Consider the following 26,903-nt stretch of genomic DNA (forward strand, 5'->3'; position numbering starts at 1 on the left):
AGAGACACTTTATAACAACAGCCCTGCGATGAAAAATGCCCTGATTAAGGTAGACACGTTTGATATTACATCAAAATTAAGATTCAAACATATTCCTGACAAACTTCTCCAAAAGCAACATTTATCTGAAGCTCAAGATGTGGTTCAAATGTCGTCGTTTTCTTGAATCCAGTCTTTAAGAAATCTATTTAAGTCTGCTCTTTGAATGGTAAAAAGGTAAAAAGTGGATCACCAGGGGATACTGGTAGTGTAGTGGTTCATGTGCTTGTCCAATGTGAGGAGGCCGCAGTCCTCCAAGTGGGCGGCCCAGGTTCGAATGTGTGTGGCTCCTTTCCTGCATGTCGTTGCCCACTCTCTCTCTCTCTCCCTGACTCTATTCACTGTCCTGTCTCTACAGTAAGGGCACCATTTGTTTTTCACTCTGGCAGAGATGAAGATCCTGGAAATTAAATACAAATGTTTCCTCCTTTAGAGCTGCATTTTGTTATGTTGGAGTCACATGAATGAGCTCTGACCACAATAAGACTTATTTTGTTTCATATTGAGAGAGGCTGCTGACAGTCATGTGTGGGCCGTACGTTCTCTCGTGTGATCTGATCTCACATTTCACTCCTTCATTCAAAGTTTCCTTTTTCTCCTAAGTACGGTCTCGTGACACGACTGAACATTACAGAAAGGTCTCAAACTGAGTGACAAGCAGTGAAAACTTTACAGAGGGGGATTTAACACATAACAGAGAACAATATAAAGCGACAGTACAAAAAAGCTGGATTTGGAGCTGTTTCAAACATGAGTGGATATCAAAACTTTTCTGCTCAATTAAGTTTCACCAACACATTCCCTCAGCCTAAAACAGATTTAGATTTAACTACCACATATTTTATTTGACTCTTAATCCAATAAAATCACTCAGTCTGTACCTCTGACGGCACTCTTCACCAAGATGAAAAAGTCATTTTTCAAGGCAGGGTGAGGAACGTTTATTTAAATGTTCTGTGCTGTGTCTGAGCTGCTGGTTGTGCCTGAGTTTACCTGTTGAGCTGTTATGCCAGCGGTAGTTTCCTTTCTCCTTGAAACTGCAGAACACAGATGCAGCATCATTAAAGTCGAAGCGTTGTAAATGGTAAATGGACTTGAGCTTGTATATGTATTTTCTAGTCTTCTGACTACTCAAAGCGCTTTTACACCACAGGTCACACCTACACATTCACACACTGGCGGTAGAGGCTGCTGTGAGAGAGTCCATCAGTATTAACTCATCCATTCATACACATTCACACACTGATGGTAGAGGCTGCTGAGTAAAGAGTCCATCAGTATTAACTCATCCATTCATACACATTCACACACTGCAGACGAAGCAGCAGGAGCAACTTGGGTTTAAGTGGCTTGCCCAAGAACACAGTGGACATGTGGCTGCAGGAGCTGGGGATCAAACCCCCGACCTTCCTGTTGAGAGATGGCCGACTCTACCCACTGAGCCACAGCCGCTCTATGAAGGATGGTTGCAGATGATCATTTTGAGTGGAAGAATGAGAGGTGGAACACTGTAGAAACATGAGGAAAAACGGGCTAACTTGTGACCTATAGGCTTAGGCCTTGACCCCGAGTTGCTCCCGCTGCTTCGTCTGCAGTGTGTGAATGTGTATGAATGGATGAGTTAATACTGATGGTCACTTTACTCAGCAGCCTCTACCATCAGTGTGTGAATGTGTAGGTGTGACCTGCAGTGTAAAAGCGCTTTTAGGAGTAAGAAGACTAGAAAAGAAATATAAAAGCTCAAGTCTATTTACCATTACATAATCTTTTTCAATGATATAGATCATTAAGCACCTGCCGGGGGCCGCTCTGTCACTCTGACATCTCTCCATTAGTGCATGTCCATAGGATCCTGTGTGTATATTTCAGCCTATGTGTGCGTTGCATGATTACAGAGTGTAAAAACAGAATTTCCCCTTGTGGGTTTTATTTTCATAAAACCCTTCCTCATATCAAGTCTAAAGAAACGATGTATTAACAAACTTTTACTGAATAATGACTCACTGGGCGGAATAAACATTAAAGGTAATTTAAGAGTGTGAAAAAGGTCAAATCTGTGTGCTCGGAAAACAATGAGGAGTAAGTGCTTAAAACGCTGTGGGCGGAAATAACCTCGAACAACGCACAAAATACACTGATCAATAAACTGTACATAAATCATATTTTTTGTAAAAGAGGAGAGATTGTGCTCCAACTTGTTCTGTTTGCTTCTTGTTGAATATCTTAGCTGTTATTGTTGTTTGTGTACACTGTTATTGTTTATTGCATTATTGATCTTCTTGTATTCATAAACATGTTGGAAATAAAGATATCAATTAATGAATCAATCAATAAAATATGATCGGGTAAAGTTATATGGGGACGAAATCTACCCAAAGGTTCGTCAAAACATGAGGGGAACCATGAAATGAAATGTCCTTAGCTGATATTATAAGCACTCAAACAAGGGTGTGTATGAGTCATTCATTCAAGACAATCTCAGTTTGTTTGTCTGCTACAGGGTGTGTTATGTTTTATTTAACCTCTCCCTGTCATGGTATTTAACGAGGAAAATAGAATAATTACACATGGTTAATAATTCATTTCCTCGCCTTGTGGTAAATCAGTTGTAGTATTTTTAAATATGTAAAGCAAATACAGAGATGATAGTTAATTTGACTATATCTATTTGACACCCATTTATAGAAAGGCTATATCAGCGTGCAGCGCCCACTAGCGGTTCAACTGCAGTCACTGCACTTGCAGCAGAACATACCACAATACACACACACTCACCGCAAAATAAACTTGAGGTGTTACAGAATGCTGAAGAATTAACTCAATGTCATAATTAATATCAAGCGATTCTAATTTCAACAATTTATGCAGCGATGTGGTAAACAACGTGGGTAAGATTTCCAGGCGTATTTGTGACGCGAGGCCGCCCCCCCGCGCCCCCTCACAAATGGTTCAGTCCGAGTTGCCCGATCATCTGACTTTTTCCGTTTCGCCATTTTCCTCCTCTACACCGGTGATCTTCCTGGCAGCTACGTCGTCGCCCACTTTTCTTAAGTGTTTTATTTAGCCTGCCCGGCGCTGACGGTGGGAAACGGGGCAACGTCCGAGTACGAAGATAATTTACCCTGCCTTTGTAGCTGTATCGCCCCGAGAAGAGTGCGAGAATGTCGTCCGAGGAGAGCCCCGAGTACTCGCCTTTCTTCGCTGTGATGGGAGCCTCTGCGGCCATGGTGTTCAGCGGTAACTACAGCAGCTCCTTCATCTGACATCCCGCCGCCTTTAAGCCTTTTGTCATCATTATTTCAAAGCTAACGACTTATTAGCTAAGCCTGCGTTCGTATTTTCGTGTCGTTGTGAGAAACAAAGCGGGATGGGGCCGTGTTAGGAGGAACGACCGATGGTGTTAGTCGGTCACGGCTCGCGCACACCTGCCAGGGATGCGGGGCAGAGAAGGAGGAGGGAGGGGAGGGGGGGGAGAGATGAAGGTCCCCCCCCCTCCTCCCGACATCACTCTGCAGACCACTAACCACATCCTCACTGTTAACATGAAAGCTAACTACATCCTACATGAGTCTGCTGATATCATGTCACATCACAGCTTTTTAACCCTTGTAGCCGCTGGTCAGTGACGCAGACCCTCGTCGAGGTCACATCCTCATTAATCTGTCAAAATGACGTCATTTCACAGCGCAGGAACATCCAGATCTTTAGTCATTATCATAAAAATACCTAAATTCAGAGATTTAATCCATCGCGTGATTGCTTTTGGTTGTAATGACACATAAAACAGGAGGGCCACAGTAAGGCCTGAGCATCAGCATGGGGAGTTAAAGGGACATTTCTCCTTGTCGGGAGGTAATTTCAGTATTTTTAAATTTTTTGAAGGCGTGCTACTCAGTGCATGTACATTTTTTTTTTTTGCATTTCAGGATACAATAATCCAAGAACACATGGCTTATATTTTTATATTTTATGCATTACAGAGACAGACTCGAGAAGGTTTGTGTCATGATACCAGAATCATAAACTTCAATACAATCAAAGTAGTAATCAAGATATGGACACTTGCTTCAAATATATGCATTCAATGCACGCAATATTTGGTAATTCCCTGTGTTCAGATATCAGAAATTGCAGGCAAACTCCTGCACGATATCAAAACTGCACAGATTCATTGGCAATGTTTAGGTACCAGCAATTTTAAATGGATTCAGTCCCCTCTATGGTTGTCTATATTTTTGATTCCATGTGTTTTCATTCATTCTCCGCTTTATTGCCAAAAAACCAACATATATTTCATCAGACATGTGTGGAGGAGAGGGATGAATCACATATGAAGAAATACATCATACGTGTAATTTAGACGGTGTACAGGAAAGTACCCATTATTTGATGCCTAGGGCTTCTGTTTTTGATGCTGTGGTATCAATGAAGTGTGATTTCTAACTAGAATCACATCAAATTCTGCTATCATGACAACTCTATTCCTTCCTATTAACGTGAAACTCTTTGTTTGGGTTACAGAGTGGCAGACACCCAAGTGAATTCTTGCACCTGTAATTAAATCTAAAATAGTTTTATATGAATGTAGGGCAGAGGACTTCCATCCACTGATGTGTTAAAATATCCCAACACACACCTCATAGTTTTTCTATTTTCTCAATGTGTTATCTTTTAAACGCCTCTACTTTTACCTCCTCTGTCTCTCTGAGCGACGACATTGACATCTGTCATTACATTCGACTGTTAAACTTCACCCTGGCCCAGATTGTAAGTCTTTTGAGAACTATAAATTGGGGCTCAGGACACTTTTTAGTTTTGCTTTGGTACCCAGAGATGCAAACCTGTCTCCCCACTGTGACGTAGTTTACATCCTACCAAGTTTCTTTGGGAAACTCTGGATACTGTCCTGAAATCTAGATTTCCAGTTGTCTCCAGATGATTAACTATAAAAGTAGCATCATATTAATATGTAAACTCACATTTATCTCACTTATCTGGTATCAGTCAGGCTCTGCTTTAATTAATTCTGTATTGGTGTAAAGAGTCATGTAGGCAGTAGTATATCTTGAGCTTAGTGTCCCTCAGTAAATCTCTGTGCTGGGTGCTGTTCAAGTGTCATAACAGATTTTTGTTTGTTCACAGATGAGTCAGGCCAGAATTTCTCGAGGTGACAATCGTACGAGACAGAAATAACAATGCAACGTTTAAGGCAATAGGAAACTTTAACACTGAACACTTCTTCATAATTATCTAATTACTGACATCTTTGTAAAGCGGAAGACCCACTGTAAGGAAATGTGGCTTGCAAACTTTCATTATCTGTCCTGTGTCTCAAGGAACTTTATGCATATTTGAAATGGGTAGGGACAAAGGGTTATGCTGCACTTTCACACAAAACAAAAACTGCAGAGCGCACATCTGGATCAGAAATTCGTTACTGAATGTTTCTGAGATTCCTCTTTGTGGCCTTTACCTCTCAGAATATAACGGTAAATGCAGCTTGGTTCAGAGCAGTAAAACAGTCTTAATGGTGGAGTCAGAGGAAATGTTTGTTTTAGCTTGTAAACACAACATTCAAACTGGGCTCCTCCTCCTGGGCTCATTGGCAACAGAAATGCTGTCTGATCGGGATATAAACAATCTAAAAAATAAAATAAAAAAAGCATGCAGTAAAAAGTAACCAAGCAGTGTCTGTCATGCACCAGGTGGACACGGGGCCTTAGAGCAGCGTGATGGGATCTGATATCTGTTTTTTTTGTTTACTCATCTGGTCTCCACGGTAAACATCCTGTGTTCAGAGTTGTTTATAGTTTCTGCACAGCTAAATGTGCTAATCAGAAATCAGTCTGTCAGACTGATGTTTGCCAGGTAACAGAGAATAGCTCTGAACACGATGAGCTTCCTGTTACTCATTGTTCAGTGAGATGTAGTGCAAGTCAAAAATGGATGTAGAAGTAAAGTGGTTTAGTTGGTGAAACATCGGCGGATTGTAACGTGATAAACCGTTTCATATTTACAGCGGGCTTCATGAAGTAGTTCAATCAACACCTCTCTGACGAGGCGTCAGCAACTAAACATTTATAGATTCACACAATGGTTGTTTTAGACTTTAGTTCTCAAGTGTTTGCACAATTTAAATATCAGAGTAACAACATTAAAGTCAGAGGGAGCGATAACCAAGGGGCTGTAGTTATTAAAAAACAGGTCGGGTGTATCAAACATCAAGAAAAGAAACTATAAAAATGTAATTTATGATGCGTGTCATTCCCCTCTCTCTCTGTCCCTGATTTCAGACGCTAACCACCGTCCCTACTCTCTAATAAAGGCCTAAAAATACAAATTTAAAGGAAGGTATTTAGGAGGCCAGAGTTATGTTGAGTCTCTTTAAGGTAGATGAATATATTTGCTTTGAAAGTACATGTCTCTTTTTTGATAAATGACTAACTTGCAGAGAGAGCCGATCATCTTTTAGTCTGCAGCCTGAATGTCGAGGCTCTAAAATATAAAATCGATGGACTGGATTAATCACTCTCGCCCAGCTCCATCTGAATCCATATCTTGTCTGGTTTGATGTTTTTTTAGAGGAAGAACAATGACATGATTGAACAGACGAATGAAAAGAAACCTGTCTTCTCCTCCTCAGCATTAGGAGCGGCGTATGGGACAGCGAAGAGCGGCACGGGCATCGCCGCCATGTCTGTGATGAGGCCTGAGCTCATCATGAAGTCCATCATCCCCGTGGTCATGGCTGGTATCATCGCCATCTACGGGCTGGTGGTGGCGGTGCTGATCGCAAACAACATCTCTGAGAGAGTCACTCTTTACAAGTAAGAGGAATACAACCGTTTCACTCATTTTTACATCCACACTTATCTGGAAACTGTCTACACCGTGTACACCTCATAGGTTGGGGCACATGCATACACAGACCTTAATTCACACAAATAAAAAAAATGAAATAATAGAAGCTAAGAGGTGTTAGCTAAATCTTTTACAAAAGGCATCAAGAAACCAAAGAGAGACGAGTGTAAGGCCAACACTCACAGGCCTTTAATCAACTTCAGGAAACATCTGTCCTGAGCTCGATGGATGATGAACTAAAATAATTCCTAGATGGTTAAAGACTCCTTAACGCTGCATATGAACCGTTTTTCTCCTGAGAGTCCACTTAGGCTGAGCCCTATCTTATCTTCAACAGATTAAAGAAAAAGGTTCAATCACAAACATTTGGAGAAACTTCAGACATATTTCTCTCATTTCGATCATGGACACACTACGAGATATTTAAAGAATGATGCATGACACGCTGTAGGATGTTGTAATGATAAGCATGTTTGCTGGAATTATGTCCTCTCGGGTGTTTTTGTTCACATTGTAAACAAAACAGTGGCTTACCACAACCTGCTGTAGCGATGCTCTGCATTGAGAATAAAAGGAAGCAGAAGGCAGAAAGTTTTGCTGCAGTAGCTCTTCTTATTGCCTCTTTACCTGCCTCTCTCCTCATTACTCTGCATTTTCTTGACAAAAAAATTCTGGTTCACAAAATTTTCCGCTTCTCATTTGTGGTCAGAGAAAAAGTAACTGATGACATAACAGCTTTGGTTGCATGCAGAAGAAAGTCTGTGTGGAGAGAAAACGTAGCTAATCAAGTGTTTTAAGATTTGTCTTCAGTTAATTATTAACGATTGTGGCTGATGAGGTAACTACAGATTTCTATTTTCTGCTGCAGGAGTTAATTCAAGCACTTGATCCGTTTTCTTGACTGGTGTTGGGCATCCCTGGTGGGAGTTTATGTTTCTTATAACACAGAAAAAGCTAACACTACAGAGCCGTCATTAAGCTTTTCATTCATAGCTTTGAGAGCATCTCAGAGATTTTTCAGAGAATGATGAGGACAGGAATGTAAGTAGTGATTTTATGGAATAGATGCTGAAGTTTTTTATTTTTTTTATCTCAACACACAGATGATTTATTTCAAGATGCCTTTGGCTTCCCTCTCTGGGTTTGTCTCCGACTACTCAAGCAGTTGCAATATGCAGTGTGGTGGATCAAGAGGCAATTTTTTTGTGTGTTGCCAGGGAGATGCCAATCATAACTAGCAAGATGTCAATCAAAACATGGCGCACACAGACTTGGGGAAAAAAAGTCCAAACAGCTAAATGAGCTGATTTTAGATTGAGGCTGGTTTGAAATGTTAGCAACGTTTATAGATCAGAGTTTGTGGATGCTTTTTAAGACATTTAATTTTGATATCATGAATGCATATTTACTATTCAGGCCAGATTTCCGGCGGCTTTCAGAGACTTATAAACTTTTAAAACTGGGACATATTTGACTAATGTTTAACGTCATTACGTTCTTTATTAGCGTCACTTGAAGGACAAAGAGTCATCCTCCTAAGAGCCCCAGAAAACCACTCATGCATCATAATCTACTTCTCTACTGTCCATCTGTACACTCAGTATGTTTCAACATTCATTTGCCAGGACACGATGATGCACTGACTGTAGGCCTCTCTAGAGGCACGTATTCGATACAGAGCACGCTGATGGTATCTCCCTGTGCTGTCAATCATCTCAAATATCAAAACCAAGTATTTAATCAAACATGTGCTGCAGCAGTTTCCCAGATTATGTCACAGAATCATGCAGGTTGTGAAATGATTTGACTCTTTTCTCCGATTCTCTCCACCAGGAGTTTCTTGCACCTCGGTGCTGGGCTGAGCGTGGGCCTGAGCGGTCTGGCGGCCGGGTTCGCCATCGGCATAGTGGGTGACGCTGGTGTGAGGGGCACCGCCCAGCAGCCCCGGCTCTTCGTGGGCATGATCTTGATCCTGATCTTTGCCGAGGTGCTGGGGCTCTACGGCCTCATCGTGGCCCTCATCCTATCCACAAAATAAGTGTGTGCATCAAACACCATCTCATTCATTCCACATCGAAGCAGCAAGAACAAATAGGAGATTTTCACCAACTTCCATTACACCCCGACGCTCTGACAGGACGGGATGGCAACAGAAACATGCTGGCGGTCTGATTGACAGCCGTGTCCTCGGTAGATGTGATCCTTCTATATTGTTTAAAGCCATCCAGTTGTGTCAGGTGTTGTGCGTACAGAACGGGCATGAAGATGTAGTGGTTGTTGTGGGATGATGTGTGGACAGTCTGCTTGATTTGTTGTCTGATCTTAACCTGTACAGTGATCCAGAGTCCCTCCACCCCCTGTAAATGTAGTAACCAGTCTGTGCTGTGAGTGTTAATATCAACGTTTACCCCCCAGCCCATCCCCCTCCTCTTCTGGTTTTTGTTTTCCGTTGGTGGTTTTGATCGTTCTCAGTTTGAAACTGCTGAAAAATCGTGCACATTAGTGTTTTATTTTTTCATGTTCTGTTCGGGGACCATTTTTGAATCATGGCGATGAGGAGCTGACGAGACGTAATTTTTATTTAACTATTTATGGAAAGTTGAAGATTATGACTTAATGAAACTGTCTAAATGGAATAATACTGTTTATGGAATACCCTATATACATCAAAATATATAAATTATCTGTGTATAGTTAGTTAATTGCACTGTGGGTAATTGTTCAAAGTGCTTGGAATTCCTCTGGATGTAGTGTGATTATTAATGGAGGATGTCCACATGTTGACATGGGGTTGACAGTGTGTGTGTGTGTGTGTGTGTGGTGTGTGTGAAGGACCTGAGTGTGTGTGAGTGGGTTTATGTTTAATATGACATTCTCAAACACTAGTATCGTTTACCTGTAGTGCTGCTGTCTTGAGTTTCTGTTTGTTTGTTTTGAAGGTGAGAGCTCACTGTTCAGCCATGCCTGTCAGATTTCCAAATAAAACTCAACCTCCTCCAGAACATCGTGTCGAGACTTTTTCTTGTTGCTCTGACATTTACAAGACGAGAATCCAAAACATGAAGACGCTTCTTCACTTCACAAGCACGGCCATGCAGTGTTTTTCTTACTGTAGGTACAGTTAAAGGTGGGCAGGTACTATCTTTTTGCACAAGTCTATATAATATAACAAACAAGGGAAATTTAGCAGTTTTAATAAAGAATACTCGGATTGGATGTAAAGTAGGGAAGATTAAAAATAGAGATTAATTAAACAAAAAATTACTGGGAGAGGACCTCTGGCCCCCACAGCAAGGTTAGTCATATATTTTTACAAGTTACACCTCACAGAGAGATATTTAAACTAATATCATGAGGGGACTTTGTTGTTGTTTTCTTAGAGGTAATGAGCACTTATTGGGTAAGTCCAGAGTAACCAGAGCGTGAAGGAGGGGAACCAGCAGATCCCAGGTTCAGCTGATCCTCCCAATGAGCCTCCAGCCAGGACCTCCTGCAGCAACCACACAGACAGACAACAGCAGCAAGCCGAAGATTCCCAATAAGTAACTCTGACACCTAGTGTTTAAAATGAATACTGCAGTATTCAAAATCAGAGAGAGAGCCGTCTCCTCCTGCCCCCTCCTCTCTAGAGTCGATGCTCACGCAGGTTGCCATGTGGTGGACTCTGAAGCTTCAGTGTTTATCCAGCTCTGCATCAGCCTGTAATCCTTTCTGTGTTCTAACCTCTCTCCATTTTTCAAAAGCATCTCCAATATTGATCCTAGTTTGAGCACGTTTCTGCTCGTGGAGCTTATTAGAAACATGCAGAGGCTTTTTAGGTCGGGTACAATCACTTCTATCTGAACCACTTCTCTTGCCCGCTTCCATCACTGCAACACCTGTTGACCTGATAACTGCTCTCATATCTGGCAAACCGAGGGGCGTCCAAAACGTCAGCTTCACTCACTACACATCTTATTGATTGGTCCTTTAAAGTTGTTCTATTTACCTTTTATTGTTTTGTATTGTATTGAATTTAATTTGATTTGTATGAAAAGTGCTGTATGGATACATTTTGACTGACTGATCATAAAAACTAGATTTTCTTGATGAGTTTTGCAGGCTCGGTGTTGAGAGTCGCTGCCTGAGTGAGCTGGTCTCTGTTATTGTTTACGCTCAGAGTTCATGTAAAGTAGGTCAGAGGAAAAGAGAAGCTCGGCTAGCTGCTCGTTTACCTCTTCTAAATCATCTATTTAATGAAAACGTGTCTCGGGGGATCGTCGTCTCCGTGTTGTCGGTGATTTTCAGTGGATGCTCCTTGTGACCGAGCAGCAGGTACACGTTTAAATCGTGTTTTTAACTCAGGGCTGCTAACGGAGCTAGCTAACTAGCTTGTTTATGCTAGGAAGCTAGATGTGCATCATCTGTCAACTTCATGCATATTTTTCTAACTACCCGGTGTAAAACAGTACATTCACGGTAGTAAAAGGGGATTCTAACAAATGTTCGGGTAAATCGGCTTTAATTGCGATGCCTCTGACCTTGTTACCACCTGTTTGGTTTTATCATTCACGGTCCAGCGGCTGAATGCTAACTCTGTAGCTAGCGTTAGCGTGCTATGCTAGCTCGGATGGGAGGCTAACCAGCGGTTGTAGGTAAAACAGCCTCACCTGTGCAAAAAATGATAATAATGTACCTGCCGATGATGACAGTGAAGTGTAGACTGTGTCCAGACTGATCACATGTAATTATCATTTACTGAGCTGGTTCAGATAACGTGTTCGTTTTAAACTGGTGAACATTTCATAAATAATAAGCAGAATATTTAGATGACTAATTAAAAAATATAACAACCAAAATTAATTAATTAAAATAAAATTGGAGGGCTTAAATTAATATAAATCTAGACAGTCTCGATGCACTCATTTTTTCCAACAGTTTCAAAGACTGAAAAAGGATTCAAGTCATTTTAAGATGTGATTATAGAATATTTCTCAATTCAGTCTCTTTGTTTTGCGTAAACACACAGACCTTGACCTTCTGAGACTCAGAAACAGGTACTACATGCTTACCGACTAAGATCCTACAAAGGCCCAGACACTGACCTCAGTGGGTAGAAACACATCAGCTGTTGTAACTTGACTGTGTAAAATAAAGATGTTTTGATCTTGCATGAATCCTAAGATGCACTTTGCTCTTTATATGATTGTGTGAGTTCACATTTTAGCCATGCAATGACCCCTTCAAATCAGCACAGCCAGCCTGGAGTATCCAAAGATCTGTGTGTGATAGCTATGAAAACCAGCAGCAACGATCATGTTGTCATCTTGTATTCCAGCAGCTGGACTGATGCAGGTCGTCTTGGCCTCTGGACTGAACCTGAACTGACCGGTGGACTCTTCTTCTGGGCAGACCTCCCTGTTGTTATGTCCAGGCGGAGCAGGAACAGTCGTGCTTGGAGATATGTTTGGGGTGAGATACGGCGGGATGCTGATGCTCGGGCGCTTGTGTTGGCTTCTGAAAGTGAAGAATGGGGCTATGAGCGCTTAGAGGTAAGGGCTGTGGGTGTCACCTGGACTGAAAGGCCACATATGATGTAGGCAGACGTATGAGTTTGTTCTAAATGATTCCCCTTGTTTACACTCCGTGCAGGAGAGATAGGATGTGTCCTCATGTAAAAACAAAGTTCACATAAGGGGTCCTTGTCAAACTTAAAGCCTCTAATTGACCTGCAGCCTTTATAAACACTGTGTCATTGTTGATGCAGATGTCTGGAGCTAATGTTTCAGTGCATGCTTTGTAACAGAACTAATCTTTTTTCCCGCAGGGAGGAATGTCTGTATTTTTCCCTGTCCCTCAGTGAGGACAGAAAACATCTCAACCAGTACTGTGTGGTTACATAAACACTCCTGCTGATGTTTGAACGAACTCTTTTTGTTTTGTGTTGGTCACCCCAGAACAGTGATTCAGATTCTGAGGCCGACTTCTCAGCAGTGATGGTCCCTCCGGTGGCCAGCGCAGTGCCTGTCACCGGAGAGTCGTACTGCGGCTGCGATTCTCAGGCTGAGACCAACTACAACCCTCGTCTGCGAGGTTTCCACCAAGTCAGAGACTGCCACTGTGGCGAGGACGACCAAGGTACAGCACTACCCACACGTCGTGATTTAATATGTTATGTAGTAAATCATTTGACCTTTTATCCAGCTCAGATTTGTGCATTCAGAAGACACATTTTAAGGAATATGCATGTTGAGATTTAACTTATTGTATTAAAAGCAACGAGTAAACTCATGATGTCCAATGTGTCAGAGTTCGACTGGGTTTGGGATGCAAACAGCCGATCGACAGCAACAATGGTGAGCTGCGACAATCGCAAAGTGAACTTCCACTCGGAGTACAGCTGCGGCACGGCGGCAATCCGCGGCTCCAAGGAGCTGGCTGAAGGGCAGCACTTCTGGGAGATCAAGATGACGTCTCCAGTGTACGGAACAGACATGGTATACCTCTACACTTTACTGCTAAACATCCCCCTACTCTTATGTTTGTTTTTATCCAAAGAAATCCAAAGGTAGAGGATTTTTTTTTTAAAGTCATGCTGAGTTTAACCGTTGTTTCTCTGCAGATGGTCGGCATCGGGACTTCTGATGTCAATCTGGACAAATACAGACACACGTTCTGCAGCCTGTTGGGGAAAGACACAGACAGCTGGGGTCTTTCTTACACTGGTAAGACTATCAGCTGTCCTCATGAAGCAGCAGCTCCTCTCTGCAGCACTTGTATCAGTTACACTTCTTTGATTATCTTCCTTTTTTCAGGCTTGTTGCATCATAAAGGAGACAAGATGAACTTCTCGTCTCGGTTTGGACAGGGGTCCATCATTGGAGTCCACCTGGACACGTGGCACGGCACTCTAACCTTCTTTAAGAATCGCAAGTGCATAGGTAAGAAATGAATAATTGTCATTTTCAAATGTTAGAAATTGGTTGAATGTTGTCATAGATAACTGAGTAACACAGAACCTTAGCTGGTAATTTACTCCTTGACCTCTCTTATTGTGTATCGCTACCAAACAGTGTCGTTAAGAAAGAAGTGAATCCCAACATTAGCTGTTGTCTAACATTACCAAAACCAAATGATCATTTTGATTTTTTTAACATGAATTGTTGCCTGATGTCTCTCCAAGTTTTCATGGTTCAATGTTTTTGCATCCTGGAACAAAGCGGGGAGATGTTAGAATACATTTGAGCTTCTCTTTCTGGATAGTATCTAAGATACCAAAGCTTTAAGAAAACCTACATCTGCTTCATAAGACGGGTGCATAGAAGAGGAATTAATCAACAAAAAACTTCAACAACAAAAAAAGAGACAATATTGGATGCATAGAACTTTTACTTTTTAGTTGCCTTAGTGTTGAAACATGTATCCCTATTGTTTGATTTTTACCAGTATCATATCAAAGTTTAAAATTCTGGTATCACAACAAACTGAACATGAACACAAATGTTTTTCACTGATCCAGGTGTTGCAGCCACAGAGCTCCAGAATAAGAGGTTTTATCCGATGGCGTGCTCCACAGCAGCGAAGAGCAGCATGAAGGTGATCAGGTCGTGCTCCGCGCCCACCTCCCTGCTCTACCTCTGCTGCGCTCGTCTACGCCAGCTGATGCCCGACTGCATAGACACCCTGGACGTGCTGCCACTGCCGCCGGGCCTTCGTCAGCTGCTCCACAACAAACTGGGCTGGGTGCTCAGTCTTAACAGCGGCGCCACAGAGGAAAGCCCCGATGGGTCGTCACGCTCTCACGCCCCCCCACTGGCTGGACCGTCGTCCTCTGAGAGCGACTCGGAGGGCTGCACGTCGGACCCTGAAGCCTGTCAGAGGAAGAGATGTCGCTGGACATGAGTGGACGGCGTGGACCCTACCTCCTCTTAAACACTGGCAGATGTTACAAGTGGCATCTAATCGAGTGTTTCCTACCTGCCTCAAGCTTTCCCAACGTCAACGTTATCCTGTAGTGAAGAAAGAACCAACAGGGTCAGAGTGGTACGTAAGTGCAAAACTGTGACGGCACGTTTTTACTGTGATCTTCATGACATCCAAACGTCCTCATGCTCATCAGTATCCGAAGCAGCTCAAGTAATAAGTCCAACACGTGCTGTTGGTTATATAGCATTACTTGTTGCCATGTGTGTTTGGGGATCAGTACAGTGCAACACTGAAGTCAAGCATGGCCACATTTTGGTGGTCATCACGGTTTATTTGCAAAAAAAAAAAAGGGGGATTCAAGACTAAGAGACTTTATATTTTCAGTGTTTTCATCATGTATGCAAGTCACGTATAATGTTCTCATCCTAAATGCTATCATGTCGTTACGGAGTTATGTTACTTTTAACTGGTGTCTACAGTTTTTTTTTGTTACCTTGCCAAAGTGAAAATCAGAGGGACGCTCTATACCATGAGACCAAAGTCATAAACCTTTTTCACACATGCACTCCTGAAAAATTCTACAAAATGTCCACCAGGCGGCCCCTTGAGTTACTTGAGTTACTTGTTCACACATGCACGTCACAGGGGGAGATTTCTCTGTCTGATGGGGAGGGACGTCTCAGGAGGCAGGACACGACATAAAAAAGTGGGCGCCGGGAGCCTAGTGGTTAGCGCTCCATGTATGGGGTGGTAGTCCTCCAGGCGTCTGGTCTGGGATTCGAATCCAACTTGTGGGTTCCCCACTCTCTCCGCTGTGTCGCCTCTATCCACGGTCTTGTCTCTCAATAAAGGCGTAAATAAATAAATAAATAAATAAACCCTTAAAAATAAAAGAAACGGTGGACGAAGCAGCAGCAGCGTCCAATGGCACGAAGCAGCAGCGTCCAATGGCATTTCTTCCTTTATATCGATGCTTTGTGTAATTAGACGTATTGACCGCATGAAGCAGGTTCACTACGTGCCAGAAGATCGTTTAGGTCATGTAGTTTAAAACATGGTCACCCTCAATTTCCTGAAGATTTCCTGCTGCTTCACCCTGACTTCACACAGAACGTGTACCGGGTTGTGGTGAAGAATTTGTCTGTTTGCGTTGTCATCAGCAGCTCACCCCGAACATTTCTGGAATTTTTCAGGAGTTTAGTGCATGTGTGAAAACACCATCAGAGTATTCTTTTTTAAAATCTTTTCGACAGTCCACAGCTCTAAAGAGCTCGACTATCGATAACTTTCAGAGGGATCAAAATAGAAATATTAGAAGTTCATCTGAATGTACTTTATAGTATGTTGACCTCCAAAGGAAATATTCGTTTTTTATTCAATAATAACCAGGATCGACAAATTTATTTAAAACTTTAAGAAAAAAAAGGTGAAAGTCGCATCATGTGACGACAGCAGGCCGGACACGATGCGACATGTTTGTAGAAACTCTGGGCTTCCTGTTCTTTCAAACAGACGTGCACAGTGTGCAGAGGATTTTAAGATCTGATCCTGAGAGATGTTACTCAGAAGAGACTGTTGCACATGAAGTCATCGCTGTTACACCTCATCGTTGTTTTAAGGACGTTTTTAAAAAGTGACTTTCTTTGACTTACAAAATAAGAGACTTTGAGCAGTTTGAGTGTTTCACCTTTTTACTGATCTGTTCTCCTGTTGGGGGTTTCACAGCCTTGTTCCTTCCCCAACTCCTCCTCATGTTACTCTCACGGTCACACTCGATTTTGAATCTTGTTGTGTTCAAAGTGTTTCCCCTCTTGGCCCAGAGGGAGGACTTAAAGAAAACTTCATTCCTTTGATATCCAAACATTCTGCAGCCTGATGTGACGATCACTTCAGTATGAACAGATTATAAATAACTACGGTGTGGAAACATTTCCTCTGGGTCCCATTTGTAAATAATATTTAGTTTTCTGGAGTATAAAAATATATATAACAGTATAAGTGTTAAATAGTGTTTTATCCACAGTGTGCTGCCTCATAATGTTCACTCCTCGAGGTTTAAGGAGATGTAAACAAGGCTTCAGGTACTATGCAATACAAGCATCTTATGTGATGAAGGGACGGTCTTTCAGGCTGTTATCGTGGACGCACTGACACACGGGTGGCGGTTCAGAGGACCATTAGTCATGACACGCTTATTGTCCCATTTATAAGAAATGTAACCACCGAGCGGTGGGCTCTACGTCAGCAGATATATTATTTGTCTTATCTCACAGTCTTCACATTGATGCATCCAAGCACTTTTTCTTACTGTGTTACTGTAAATAAGAAAGTTCTAAGTGTTTCTTCTATACCGCGTCTTACTAATAATACTGTATGTATGTAAAGACCTTTACTCGCCTTTTTCTGTATCAGCATGTTTCAGCTGGAAATAAAATGAATGCTACGTATGCACCAAGGACTTCCTGTTTATTTACAGACCTGACTTCCAAGTTTGCCTTGTCTCCAGGTAACTTTAAGGAGAAATATGTACCTCTGGCACCTAGTGTTTAAAATAGGTACTGCAGTCATAATTCAAAACATTGTAGAGAGCTGTCATGTAAAGTCTGAGTGAAATAAGCAACTAAATCTTAACACATCAATTTTATCCATCATGAGATCAAAAATATAAAGGGGTTATGGTTTAGAGCAGGTCAGTCACCGGTTGTTTTTTAGAAAAAGAAATCATAACAAAGGCTAATAATCTTACCAAATAATGAGATGCTCATTTGGTTTATAATAGAGTAGAAATCATGAAGGGTGTTAGTGTTTATTCGTATTTAATAACTAGGTTACAGTGAGGCTTTTATTTGAAAGTGCTACATGTGACTGTATTTCATGCGGAACCAAGTCCACCGGCTGCTTCACACGGAACTCTTTCCGGTCGGACCAAGTGAGCGGAAGTTGTGTGCCTTGCTTGCGGAGGTCATCTGGACTCGTACTGCAGCCGAAAAACCATTATTTAGGTATTTTTTTATTTATTTAATGCATTATAATGTTGATCAGAGAGAGTTAATAAAACCTGACAGTTTGTGACGATGTACGGAAATGTTTTTAAAAACGGTTTAACAGGCTCCGGTGAGCGTGTTTTACTTTATTAAATGTATTTTATTTTTTTAAATTAAGAGATCGAAATGAAAATATGTGAACATGTCAATCAAATTAATTCACATGTATTTACAGACATTATTAATATATCTGCCCGTACAGTATAAAAGTATAAACATTAGAAATCAAACAACAACAAATATGAAAAAAACAAACAAACAAAACAACATCAGGAGAGCTCTGCTTATTGGGAAGATACACATTGACATTTATTAGGTTTTTAATTTAATTTATTTAAAATAAATTATTAATTATTCTTTTTACATTTATTGTTTTCTGTTGGAGCTTCCTGTTAGGCACATTTTTGGTTTAATTTCTTTGAGAGCAGCTGAAGCAGCCTGGCCTCTAATCAGCCTACCAAAAGTTCAGTCCAGAGAGATGTAAGGGACACATTTAATTCAAATTACATTCTACCATGTTTTCTTATGTATCCCTAGCTTGTTTACAAATCTCCCAACATTTTTCTAAAAGGTATTTTCTAAATCAAACCAAAAAGTTTCTCCCTTACAAGCCCCAAAAGTTTATCTATTGATTACAGCATGAAACACTTATTAGTATTTCTGTAAACATTTAAATGGACTCTCTTTGATTTTATTTATATAAGGAAAGAGAAAGAGTCTTCCATGATTATGTATTTAAATAGGGTCAAATAGGAGTAGTGACATGATGAAGATGTTTATCCTCTTTATATATCAGGGCTGTGACACGTTCATGGCTCTCCTCTAACGATGCTCTAACAATCATGCTGACTGTTTTATGTAAGGAGCTTATTGGTCACTTTTCTCTCGTACATGATAAACACCGACAGCAGTTTATCAGCAGGAGGATCAGCGGCTGAACATCGCACCGTCATGGTGAAGAAAAAGCGACTTCGCCTCATCGCAGAGATGGCTCGGAAGATCCGGGCGTACCGAGAGCTCAAGTCCCGGCCGAAGGAGTCCCAGAAGTACGCCCTGGACTACGAGACCATGAAGCGGCCTCTCACGGGGAAGATGCTGCCCGTGCTGGCGTGGCAGGACGTCCGCAAGGAGAGCCGCCTCTTCTCCCTGCTGGCGAGCATGAGGATGTTCGGAGTGGGTCGTCTTTTCACCCGCAAGTCGTGGCTGGAGGATCACTCGGAGCCCAGCTACTGGCAGGTCACCAAAGTCAAGGTGGACTACACGGCTGAGGTGAGAGCGAGGCCACATTAATGCTCTATGATGCCACAATGTGTCAGGTCGAAGTGTAGAAACTAATAAAGCAAACAAAGAAACTTAGATTTGAATGAAGTGTGATGAGATACCTTTCACAACATCACATCTGATATTTATTTTCTAGAACATGGATCATGGCAAAGCCTGGGGGGTCCTCACCTACAAGGGTAAGTCTGGACAGTTGTAGTTAATAATAATGATTCCATAAACAATCCGCATGTAGTGACCGTGTTTAATGTTGTGTCTACAGGTAGACAGGAGAACGAGGCCAAGGAGGTGGACAAGGTGATGTACCACGACTGGCGTCTGATCCCCAAACACATGGAGCAGCAGTTTAAGGACTTTGAGCCGCTCCCTGAGCCGCCTGTGCGTTACGTCGCGTTCCCTCCTCTGCTCCGCGCCATGATGCTCGCCCAGCACAAGAAAGAGAGAGGCAGCGTGGTGAGCAAGGAGCCCGCGCTGCCGCTAAAGAGGGACGTCGTGCTCAACAAAGACTATTTCCAGAGGCAGGAACAGGATGGGCAGAGCTCACAGGGGACGGCAGTCTGAAGACAAAGGGTCCCTCATTCTGGACTATTTGGACCAAACACACTGCAGACCCTCACCTTAAAGTCCTGCAAAAACCTCGACTCCTAATGCTGTTCATCCAAAGCAGGCCTCTCTTGGTGTCATATGTTTGATGTTGTTCATATTAAATCTGAGTTTAAACACAGCTGATGCTTTTATTCTTACAGAGCGCTTCATACACCTTCAGAATCAGAATCTCTTTAATGTTGTTACACACGTACCACAAATTGTAAGAAGATGTCGCTCTCGCATTCGATACTTCAGAAGCAATCGATACAAAAAGAAATGAGTCTAACGGTTTATTTCAAGTGTTTTTATCTCAGGAGTTATCGCACAGGTGAGAGCATCGTTCATACAGCAGTCACTTAGGAGCAGCATTTAGTGCCATCATTGTTCTGGGGTAGAAGTTTGTTTTTGATTTGTTGGCCCTAAAACACCCCCCAGAGGGCAACAGTTCAAAACGACGATGACCTGGGAGGGACGGGCTCTCAGGACGCAGTGCAATCTGTAAATGTCCTCAAGGGAAAGAAGAGGACATCAAAAGTTTTTCAGGTCTGACTTCATTGAGTTTAATACAGCCTGGAGGACTCGCGGTAAACAAGGTGATAAAGAAATACCTTCAGATATAACTTAGGCCGGACATTCAACCACTGAGCATAAAGACAAGATGGAGGTAGATCATTTAAAGGACCTGTGTGTGAATGATTCTTTACTGCTCGTTTGAGATGTTTTAAATTCACTTTGATTCTAAATGTTCTTTTTTAAATCAGGAAGTGTTTAGTGGCCTGTTATCTTCATCTCTAACATGATCACATTGCTTTAACTATATTACATCACTTTTAGAAGATTGAGTTAAAAAAGTGGAATAAAAAAATCACAAGTTTAAAATAAACTAATAAAATACATTTAAAAAAGGCAGAACTTCAAAACATACATTCTCCCCCTTTTTCTCCTTAACCTCCATTAAAATATAATTTTCACAATATTAAATTCTCACTTTGTTGACTTCAACCCTTTTTCAGATATCATATCTTTAAATTAACTCCTGACCTGTCAGTAAATAAGCGTTTATCATGGTATGAGCGTTGCTAAGCAACGTACGTTCTTACGTAGGTAAACTCGAACGTGCCTTTACGTGAGTACGTCTCCTCCCCTTCTTCCAGTGTGCTCCGTGTCCGTCCACCAGCTACGATGATCTGCCTGTTTCTGTCCGTGTTCGCCTACCTCTTTCAGTCAGGTCGGTGTTTAACTGTTCTTTAAACTCCCGCCATCCTCTCTGCAGTTAGATTCACTTCCTCTCTGTGTTAGAAATGTTTAAAAAAAATGTTTATAAACTGACCACAGTTCCCTCCAGGAGCGGGCAGGAGACGCGGACTGTCCGGACACAGGATCAGAGTTTACCGGTGAAAATGGAGCCGACACAACTCACAGACTGTGTTCATGTTCACTGGAGTCAAAGTTATAATGAATTAATTAAAGTCTGCCGACGTTTTATTAACAAATAACATAAAGAAACGTGTTAGCATGAGAGCTCAGCATGAGAGCTCTGCATCACACACACACACACACACACACACACACACACACACACACACACACACACACACACACACACACACACACACGGTTTGTCAAGTCTCTGTTTCAAAAATACTTTAATCTAGTTCACTTTAATACAATTAAAAAGGAACTGCCGCGTGTCTCCTCACTGCGGTTGAAGTTGATTCATCATCCTATTTATGCTGCGTTCAGGCGCTCCTCGGATTGTTAAAGTTTCCTTTTTGAAAAGTGGTTCTTACAGCTTCAATACGTTGTTGACAGACTGTAAATAAATTGTTAAACTCGAGAAGTAACATGCCAATTCAAGAAAAATATGTTGTACTCTAAGTCATCATAACAATGCTTATAAAAAAATAACACGGTGTTACTTATGACAATTGAGCTAAAGACGAGTTTCGCACCTGAACCTCCTTTTTCCGATTTTTCCGATACTACATGAACGCATTGTGAGAGCTCGTATGTTGCGCTTCCAGTGGTGCGTTCAGGTTCATGTTTGCTGCTCGGTGCTGCAATGGGGCCGAGAAAAAGGTCACAGCGAGTTTTGCAGCATGAACTGGAAGATTTGGTTGTCAAACATGTTCGGATTGAAGACTCCGGTGAGGACAAACTAACCGACATGATCCAGAGCTGCTGTGACGTGTTGACGTGTTGTCTGCAGTGGACTAACCGTGTGGAGTAGTTAAAGTTCAAACTTGTGTGCACTAATATAAACAGGCTTGGGGTTATGTGTCTGTGTGTGTGTGTGTGTCTACAGAGTCTGCAAACATAAAACCTGTCATACTATGAAACCTGAGTATGTTCATTCCTCTTTTTATTTTAATTTATTATCTTTTCAACTACAAATCGTATCTTAAAATATGTCAACATCTTTTTTAAAGCCTTTTTATTTTATTTTATAGCTTTTACCAGCTGTGGCTCAGTGGTTAGAGTAGTCATCTCCCAACTGGAAGGTCAGGGGTTCGATCCCTAGCTCCTGCAGCCACATGTTGATGTGTCCTTGGGCAAGACACTTCACCTCAAATTGCTCCTGCTGCTTTGTTATTAGCGGCGTATGAATGTGTATAAATGGGATTTGTTACTTCTGATGGACTCTTTACACAGCAGACTTGAACCCGCTTGGAGGACTGTGGCCTCTGTATGACGGGTGCATCTTAACCCCTGGGTCATCAGCATCCCAAAGATGTCAACATCTGATTTATCTGATCAACTTTGCAGTGAAAGTGAAGTCAAAACACACTGCTGAGCCTTTGCAGCTGTTTTGCACAATGCAACCTGTCAAAGGGTGTTGCATCCCCTTCAGTGACTGGACGTCAATGTTTGTTAAACTTAAATACATCAGTGATGCAGCCATCTTTGTTTTTAACAACTTTAACCATCACCAGACAACCCCAGGCGTAATCCCGTTTTGTGGATGAAAAGAAAACAACAGTTTTTATCATTCCTCTTCCAGGATGTTTAGTTGAGGTGCATGCATGCTGCTCCTCACTTCATGTGCTCCCCATCAGTGTGCGATTTAATTATTTTTGTGTTCAGTCTGGACAGGTGTGAACGAGCGCACCTTCCTCGCCGTGAAACCGGATGGCGTGCAGCGGAGACTTGTGGGAGAGATCGTGCGTCGCTTCGAGAGGAAAGGCTTCAAACTTGTGGGACTCAAACTTGTGCAGGTTAGTCTCTCTCTGAATCTTCTCAAAGTGGTTTTATCTAAATAAATCTGAATCTGATTTCAGTGTCTTGTCTTGTGCTTCAGGCCTCGGAGGATCTTCTTAAAGAACATTACTGGAGCCTGAGGAGTAAACCGTTCTTCACAGGACTCATTAGCTACATGAAGTCTGGACCTGTTGTAGCGATGGTGAGATTCTGCCTCTTACTGCCCGTGTTCACAGGATGCTGATTCATAGTTTACAAACCTGCTGCAGAAAGAATCAAGATGCTCGAGGGAACATCGGGGGACGCAGCTCAGTTTAACCCGGAGTAATGTTTGGTTTCTGTCTCATGAGCCTGCAGACATTAAAGTGATATTTGTGGATGTGTTGAAAGATGAAGTCAGCTCAGCAGCAGAACATAGTTCTGTTTCTTTGGCCCTCTGTGTGTGTGTGTGTGTGTGTGTGAGTGGAAGGTCTCTTAATAACGGAGTGTGAACCTGGATTTCCCCTCAGGGATTGATGAAGTATTCGGTCCCACAGGAGGAACGGCACCCTGTGATATTGTTTCTGCTCGCTCATTGTACTCCTGTGTCGGTCTGTGCAGGTGTGGGAGGGGCTTGACGTGGTAACAACGGCGCGTAAGATGTTGGGAGAGACGAACCCGGCGGACTCGCTACCCGGAACCATCCGAGGAGATTTCTGTGTGGAGGTGGGCAGGTAAGACAAACTTTACAGACAGGAAGCAGGATGATGCAGGTCGGACCTTCAGTCAACGATTCACAATATGAATAAGGTCACTTCCTCTTTATACTTCAGGATATTGGTGACACGATGCATGGAAGGAACATTCATTGTTTTGTTTTAGAGAAAGACTTTAAAGAAGCTGAATGATGAGATGGAGCAATATGTGATGATTTAATTAGTTTTTATTCTCTGTGTGTGTGTGTGTGTGTGTGTGTGTGTGTGTGTGTGTGTGTGTGTGTGTGTGTGTGTGTGTGTGTGTGTGTGTGTGTGTGTGTGTGTGTGTGTGTGTGTGTGTGTGTGTGTGTGTGTGTGTGTGTGTGTGTGTGTGTGTGTGTGTGTGTGTGTGTGTGTGTGTGTGTGTGTGTGGTTTCAGGAACGTGATCCACGGCAGCGACTCGGTGGAGAGCGCTCAGAGAGAGATCTCTCTGTGGTTTCGTCAGAACGAGCTGCAGTGCTGGGAGGACGAGAGCAGACACTGGATCTACGACTAACGTCTGCCTGACCCGAAGGTTCTCCGTCCTCTCGCTGCACCAACCAGGGTTTAGTTTGAGGTCGGTGTGAGATGAATTTACTTTAACCTTTGAGGAGGCGCTATGCTGTCATGCTAGATCTCTCACTGCTTTCTTTTCTATTCATATTGTTTCTAATGTGTCTGAACTTCATTTCAGAGGTTGAATAACTTTACAAAGCAAACATGCTCTGAGGGAGCAGACCTTAAAGGCTTTATATGCGATTTTTTGATCCAGCAGATGTCGCCCTTGAGCACCAGCATGAAACCAAAACAACTTGTTGTGTTAGCGTGCTAATGCTAGTGATCTTTATTATGCTCGTATCTTCACACTGCATGTAAATTTACCTGAAATGAATGAATTTATACGTGAGGGGAGGAGTCAGCCGGCCGTCTTGGCGATGTAAACAAACTGAAGATAGGACTCCGAAAACTCTGAAAACATCACAGACAGTGGGACTCGGGTGTTACATCCATTGTAGACAGTCATGACTCACAGAGTTATTTTCAGAGGATATACTTGATTTACATTACATTTAAGTGTGAAAATCGCATGTAAAGCCTTTAAACCAGTCTCCATTCAAGTTTACTATAAATGTTTTTAAATGTTGCACAAAAAAAGCTAGGGGTCAGAGTTACAGATTGCTCCTTTAATATGAGATCTTGTTACGTCCGTAATAACACTACTTCATGTTTACAGTATCGATGCAATAAGCTTTGAATGTGGAGCAATAACAGGTTGTAATTAAACTTGCTATTAATGTTGATGTCTATTTAAAGAAGTTACAACTTTATATATATATATTTGTGTATTTGATTCACTTCTGCTGAAACGTGCATGTCCTCGAAAAGCTTATTCAGGAAAAAAAAAAAAATCAACCAAACGTGTTCATTACTTCTTCATTAAGTCAACTTTTTACAGCTGCTCAACTGAAGCTCCGTTGTGTCTGTGTGTGTGTGTGTAGTTTCTGTCACATTCAGACTCTTAAACTCTCGTCATGTTGAATGAAATGATGTTCAAATGGTCAAAAACAATAAATCTTTTCAGGAAACCCGTTGGGTCAGATGTCTGTGTTTGTAGATGAAAAGAGATCCAGGCGTAGACGACGAGTGTTTTCAGCACACAAATATGTTTAATATTTAATCCACACAGAGAAGAGGTCGATGCATGAATCCGTACTGAACAGAAAGGATGGGCTGAGAGTCTCTGTACACATAGAGACGACGTGCTCACTGATCACCTGCTTCACACCGCACCGTCTGATCCACAGCCAATCACAGGAGAGATAAGAGACCCTGAACACAACACGCTCGACTCCTGAGACTGATTTAAACAACGACCCTGTTTATATCGAACAGCTGCTCCACGTACATGTAGGGTCTTGTTAATGCCCCTTAAGTTATTATTTTAATCACTTTAGAAAATTAGCAAACTTTAAGCAGGACTGGCTGCAAAATATCATAAATCGGACTTTCTTTCTGTTCCATAAACATTCATTTAGCCTCGTCACCATCCACTACTAGATGACTTAACTTTGGAAACGTCTGCAGCCATGAGCTCGATTCAAAACGGGGTCCATATTTTGGGTGTGAATGTTTCTGGATTCCTGATTGGCTGCCGTCAGAGAAATCAGACACATCTGGTGGAGAAAGTGAGTCGGTGCCGTCGTTCACTTTCCTGTAGCTGCTTCTGTATTTTTGGTAAAATGGTTGCATGTCGGGCCTTCGCTTTAAGATGAGGTTTCACAGATGACAAACTAAGTGGAGGAGGAGGAACTCTGGGGCGGATGCAGGACAATCGAGGTAAATATAGGAGGAGATAGGGTGTGCTTACAGGGTGAATATAAGATCGATACAGAGGAGGGAGGTAGTTATGAGGCCGGGTTACAAGGCTCATGGAGATAGTTACAATGCCCTGTGAGGGACAAACATCATGGCAGGCAGATTATAGATCAGAGGAGGTACTTACAAGGCGTTAAAGTTACAAGGTGGCGGGGCAGGAGGGGGTAGAATCGTTACACACGGCTGGGAGGGTTGCCAAGGGGGAACTTTTACATGACCGGGGGGATAATTACAAGGTTTGAGCTGCTGGAAGCTTTCAAGAAGAGGAGGTTTTTTTTAAATTAAGGGTGAGGGGTCGTTAAAGCAGACCCAGGTGTCACTCGGGTATGTAGGACACCTGCCAGACGATGATGTGGCTCCGCTCAGCTTTGCACAGAGCCGGTTTCATCTGCGAAGCTCCAGCAGCGGTGGCGATGGCGGCAGCAGCTGCGGCAGCGGCAGCAGCGGCAGCAGCGCTCTCTGCATCCTCTGTCTCATCGTCCTCGCCGTCTCCTGAGGATGAAGAAGGTAAACGGAGAGATTCAGTGCTGGGAGTTTGACATTAGTCTGTTTAATTTAGTGATCTCTAAACCAATACTTTGACGTAAAGTTTCAGTTATTTAGAAATGAATTAATCCATTTTGGGTTTTTTTTGTGCCTTTATAAGAGAGACAGGACAGTGGATAGAGTTAGAAATAGTGGCGAGAGAGAGAGAGAGTAGGTAATGACGTGGGAAAGGTCGGATCCGAACCCACTGCAGCCTCTGTACATGGGGAGCACAAACTAACCACTCGGCTACTGGCGCCCCTATTAAATAATTTCCTAAGCCTAAAAGAAGTGGAATTAAAAATAAAAATGTTTTGCCAATGAAAAAGATCAAATATTTATTCAGAAATTGAAGAGAAAATCACAAGTTTG

The 26,903-nt window shown here is 42.2% G+C and overlaps 5 protein-coding genes across 28 annotated transcripts in view; 4 read left to right on the forward strand and 1 right to left on the reverse strand.

The window, feature by feature from the left end:
* The first annotated feature begins 3,026 nt into the window (after positions 1-3,026).
* Positions 3,027-9,902, forward strand: atp6v0ca (ATPase H+ transporting V0 subunit ca). Its single transcript, XM_020653229.3, has 3 exons — positions 3,027-3,276; positions 6,683-6,866; positions 8,734-9,902. The coding sequence occupies exons 1-3, from the start codon at positions 3,201-3,203 to the stop codon at positions 8,936-8,938; spliced, it is 465 nt and encodes a 154-aa protein (XP_020508885.2). The 5' UTR covers positions 3,027-3,200; the 3' UTR covers positions 8,939-9,902.
* Positions 9,903-10,677: 775 nt separating this feature from the next.
* On the forward strand, positions 10,678-17,256 carry spsb3a (splA/ryanodine receptor domain and SOCS box containing 3a). 3 transcript variants are annotated; one of them, XM_065964869.1, is made up of 7 exons: positions 10,678-11,214; positions 12,221-12,431; positions 12,837-13,017; positions 13,189-13,376; positions 13,502-13,604; positions 13,695-13,820; positions 14,399-17,256. In XM_065964869.1, exons 2-7 carry the CDS (start codon positions 12,306-12,308, stop codon positions 14,779-14,781), a joined length of 1,107 nt encoding a protein of 368 aa, XP_065820941.1. In that variant the 5' UTR covers positions 10,678-11,214; positions 12,221-12,305; the 3' UTR covers positions 14,782-17,256. The 3 variants fall into 3 exon arrangements, with proteins under 3 accessions (XP_065820941.1, XP_020508897.1, XP_065820942.1); XM_020653241.3 differs by having other exon boundaries at positions 10,686-11,214; positions 12,218-12,431; XM_065964870.1 differs by having other exon boundaries at positions 11,199-11,214; positions 12,218-12,351.
* A 436-nt stretch (positions 17,257-17,692) lies between these two features.
* mrps34 (mitochondrial ribosomal protein S34) lies at positions 17,693-19,854 on the forward strand. 3 transcript variants are annotated; one of them, XM_065964329.1, is made up of 4 exons: positions 17,693-17,807; positions 18,758-19,118; positions 19,267-19,309; positions 19,393-19,854. In XM_065964329.1, exons 2-4 carry the CDS (start codon positions 18,801-18,803, stop codon positions 19,689-19,691), a joined length of 660 nt encoding a protein of 219 aa, XP_065820401.1. In that variant the 5' UTR covers positions 17,693-17,807; positions 18,758-18,800; the 3' UTR covers positions 19,692-19,854. The 3 variants fall into 3 exon arrangements, with proteins under 3 accessions (XP_065820401.1, XP_065820402.1, XP_065820403.1); XM_065964330.1 differs by having other exon boundaries at positions 17,704-17,807; positions 18,761-19,118; XM_065964331.1 differs by having other exon boundaries at positions 17,730-17,807; positions 18,769-19,118.
* Positions 19,855-20,833: 979 nt separating this feature from the next.
* Positions 20,834-25,216, forward strand: nme3 (NME/NM23 nucleoside diphosphate kinase 3). Of its 3 annotated transcripts, XM_065964333.1 has the most exons (6): positions 20,886-20,946; positions 21,054-21,167; positions 22,803-22,933; positions 23,017-23,118; positions 23,517-23,629; positions 24,030-25,216. In XM_065964333.1, the coding sequence occupies exons 1-6, from the start codon at positions 20,901-20,903 to the stop codon at positions 24,145-24,147; spliced, it is 624 nt and encodes a 207-aa protein (XP_065820405.1). In that variant the 5' UTR covers positions 20,886-20,900; the 3' UTR covers positions 24,148-25,216. The 3 variants fall into 3 exon arrangements, with proteins under 3 accessions (XP_065820407.1, XP_065820405.1, XP_065820406.1); XM_065964335.1 differs by lacking the exon at positions 21,054-21,167 and having other exon boundaries at positions 20,834-20,946; XM_065964334.1 differs by lacking the exons at positions 20,886-20,946; positions 21,054-21,167 and adding an exon at positions 21,236-21,865.
* A 59-nt stretch (positions 25,217-25,275) lies between these two features.
* Positions 25,276-26,903, reverse strand: part of mapk8ip3 (mitogen-activated protein kinase 8 interacting protein 3) — a 33,081-nt gene continuing 31,453 nt past the window's right edge. For all 18 annotated transcript variants that reach the window (XM_065964328.1, XM_020653216.3, XM_065964327.1 and 15 more), the window contains one exon: positions 25,276-26,498. In XM_065964328.1, coding sequence (XP_065820400.1) covers positions 26,323-26,498 — 176 coding nt within the window. In that variant the 3' untranslated portion in view covers positions 25,276-26,322. The remainder of the gene's footprint in view (positions 26,499-26,903) is intronic.

Source organism: Labrus bergylta, chromosome 16, assembly GCF_963930695.1.
Source record: "Labrus bergylta chromosome 16, fLabBer1.1, whole genome shotgun sequence".
NCBI lineage: Eukaryota > Metazoa > Chordata > Actinopteri > Labriformes > Labridae > Labrus > Labrus bergylta.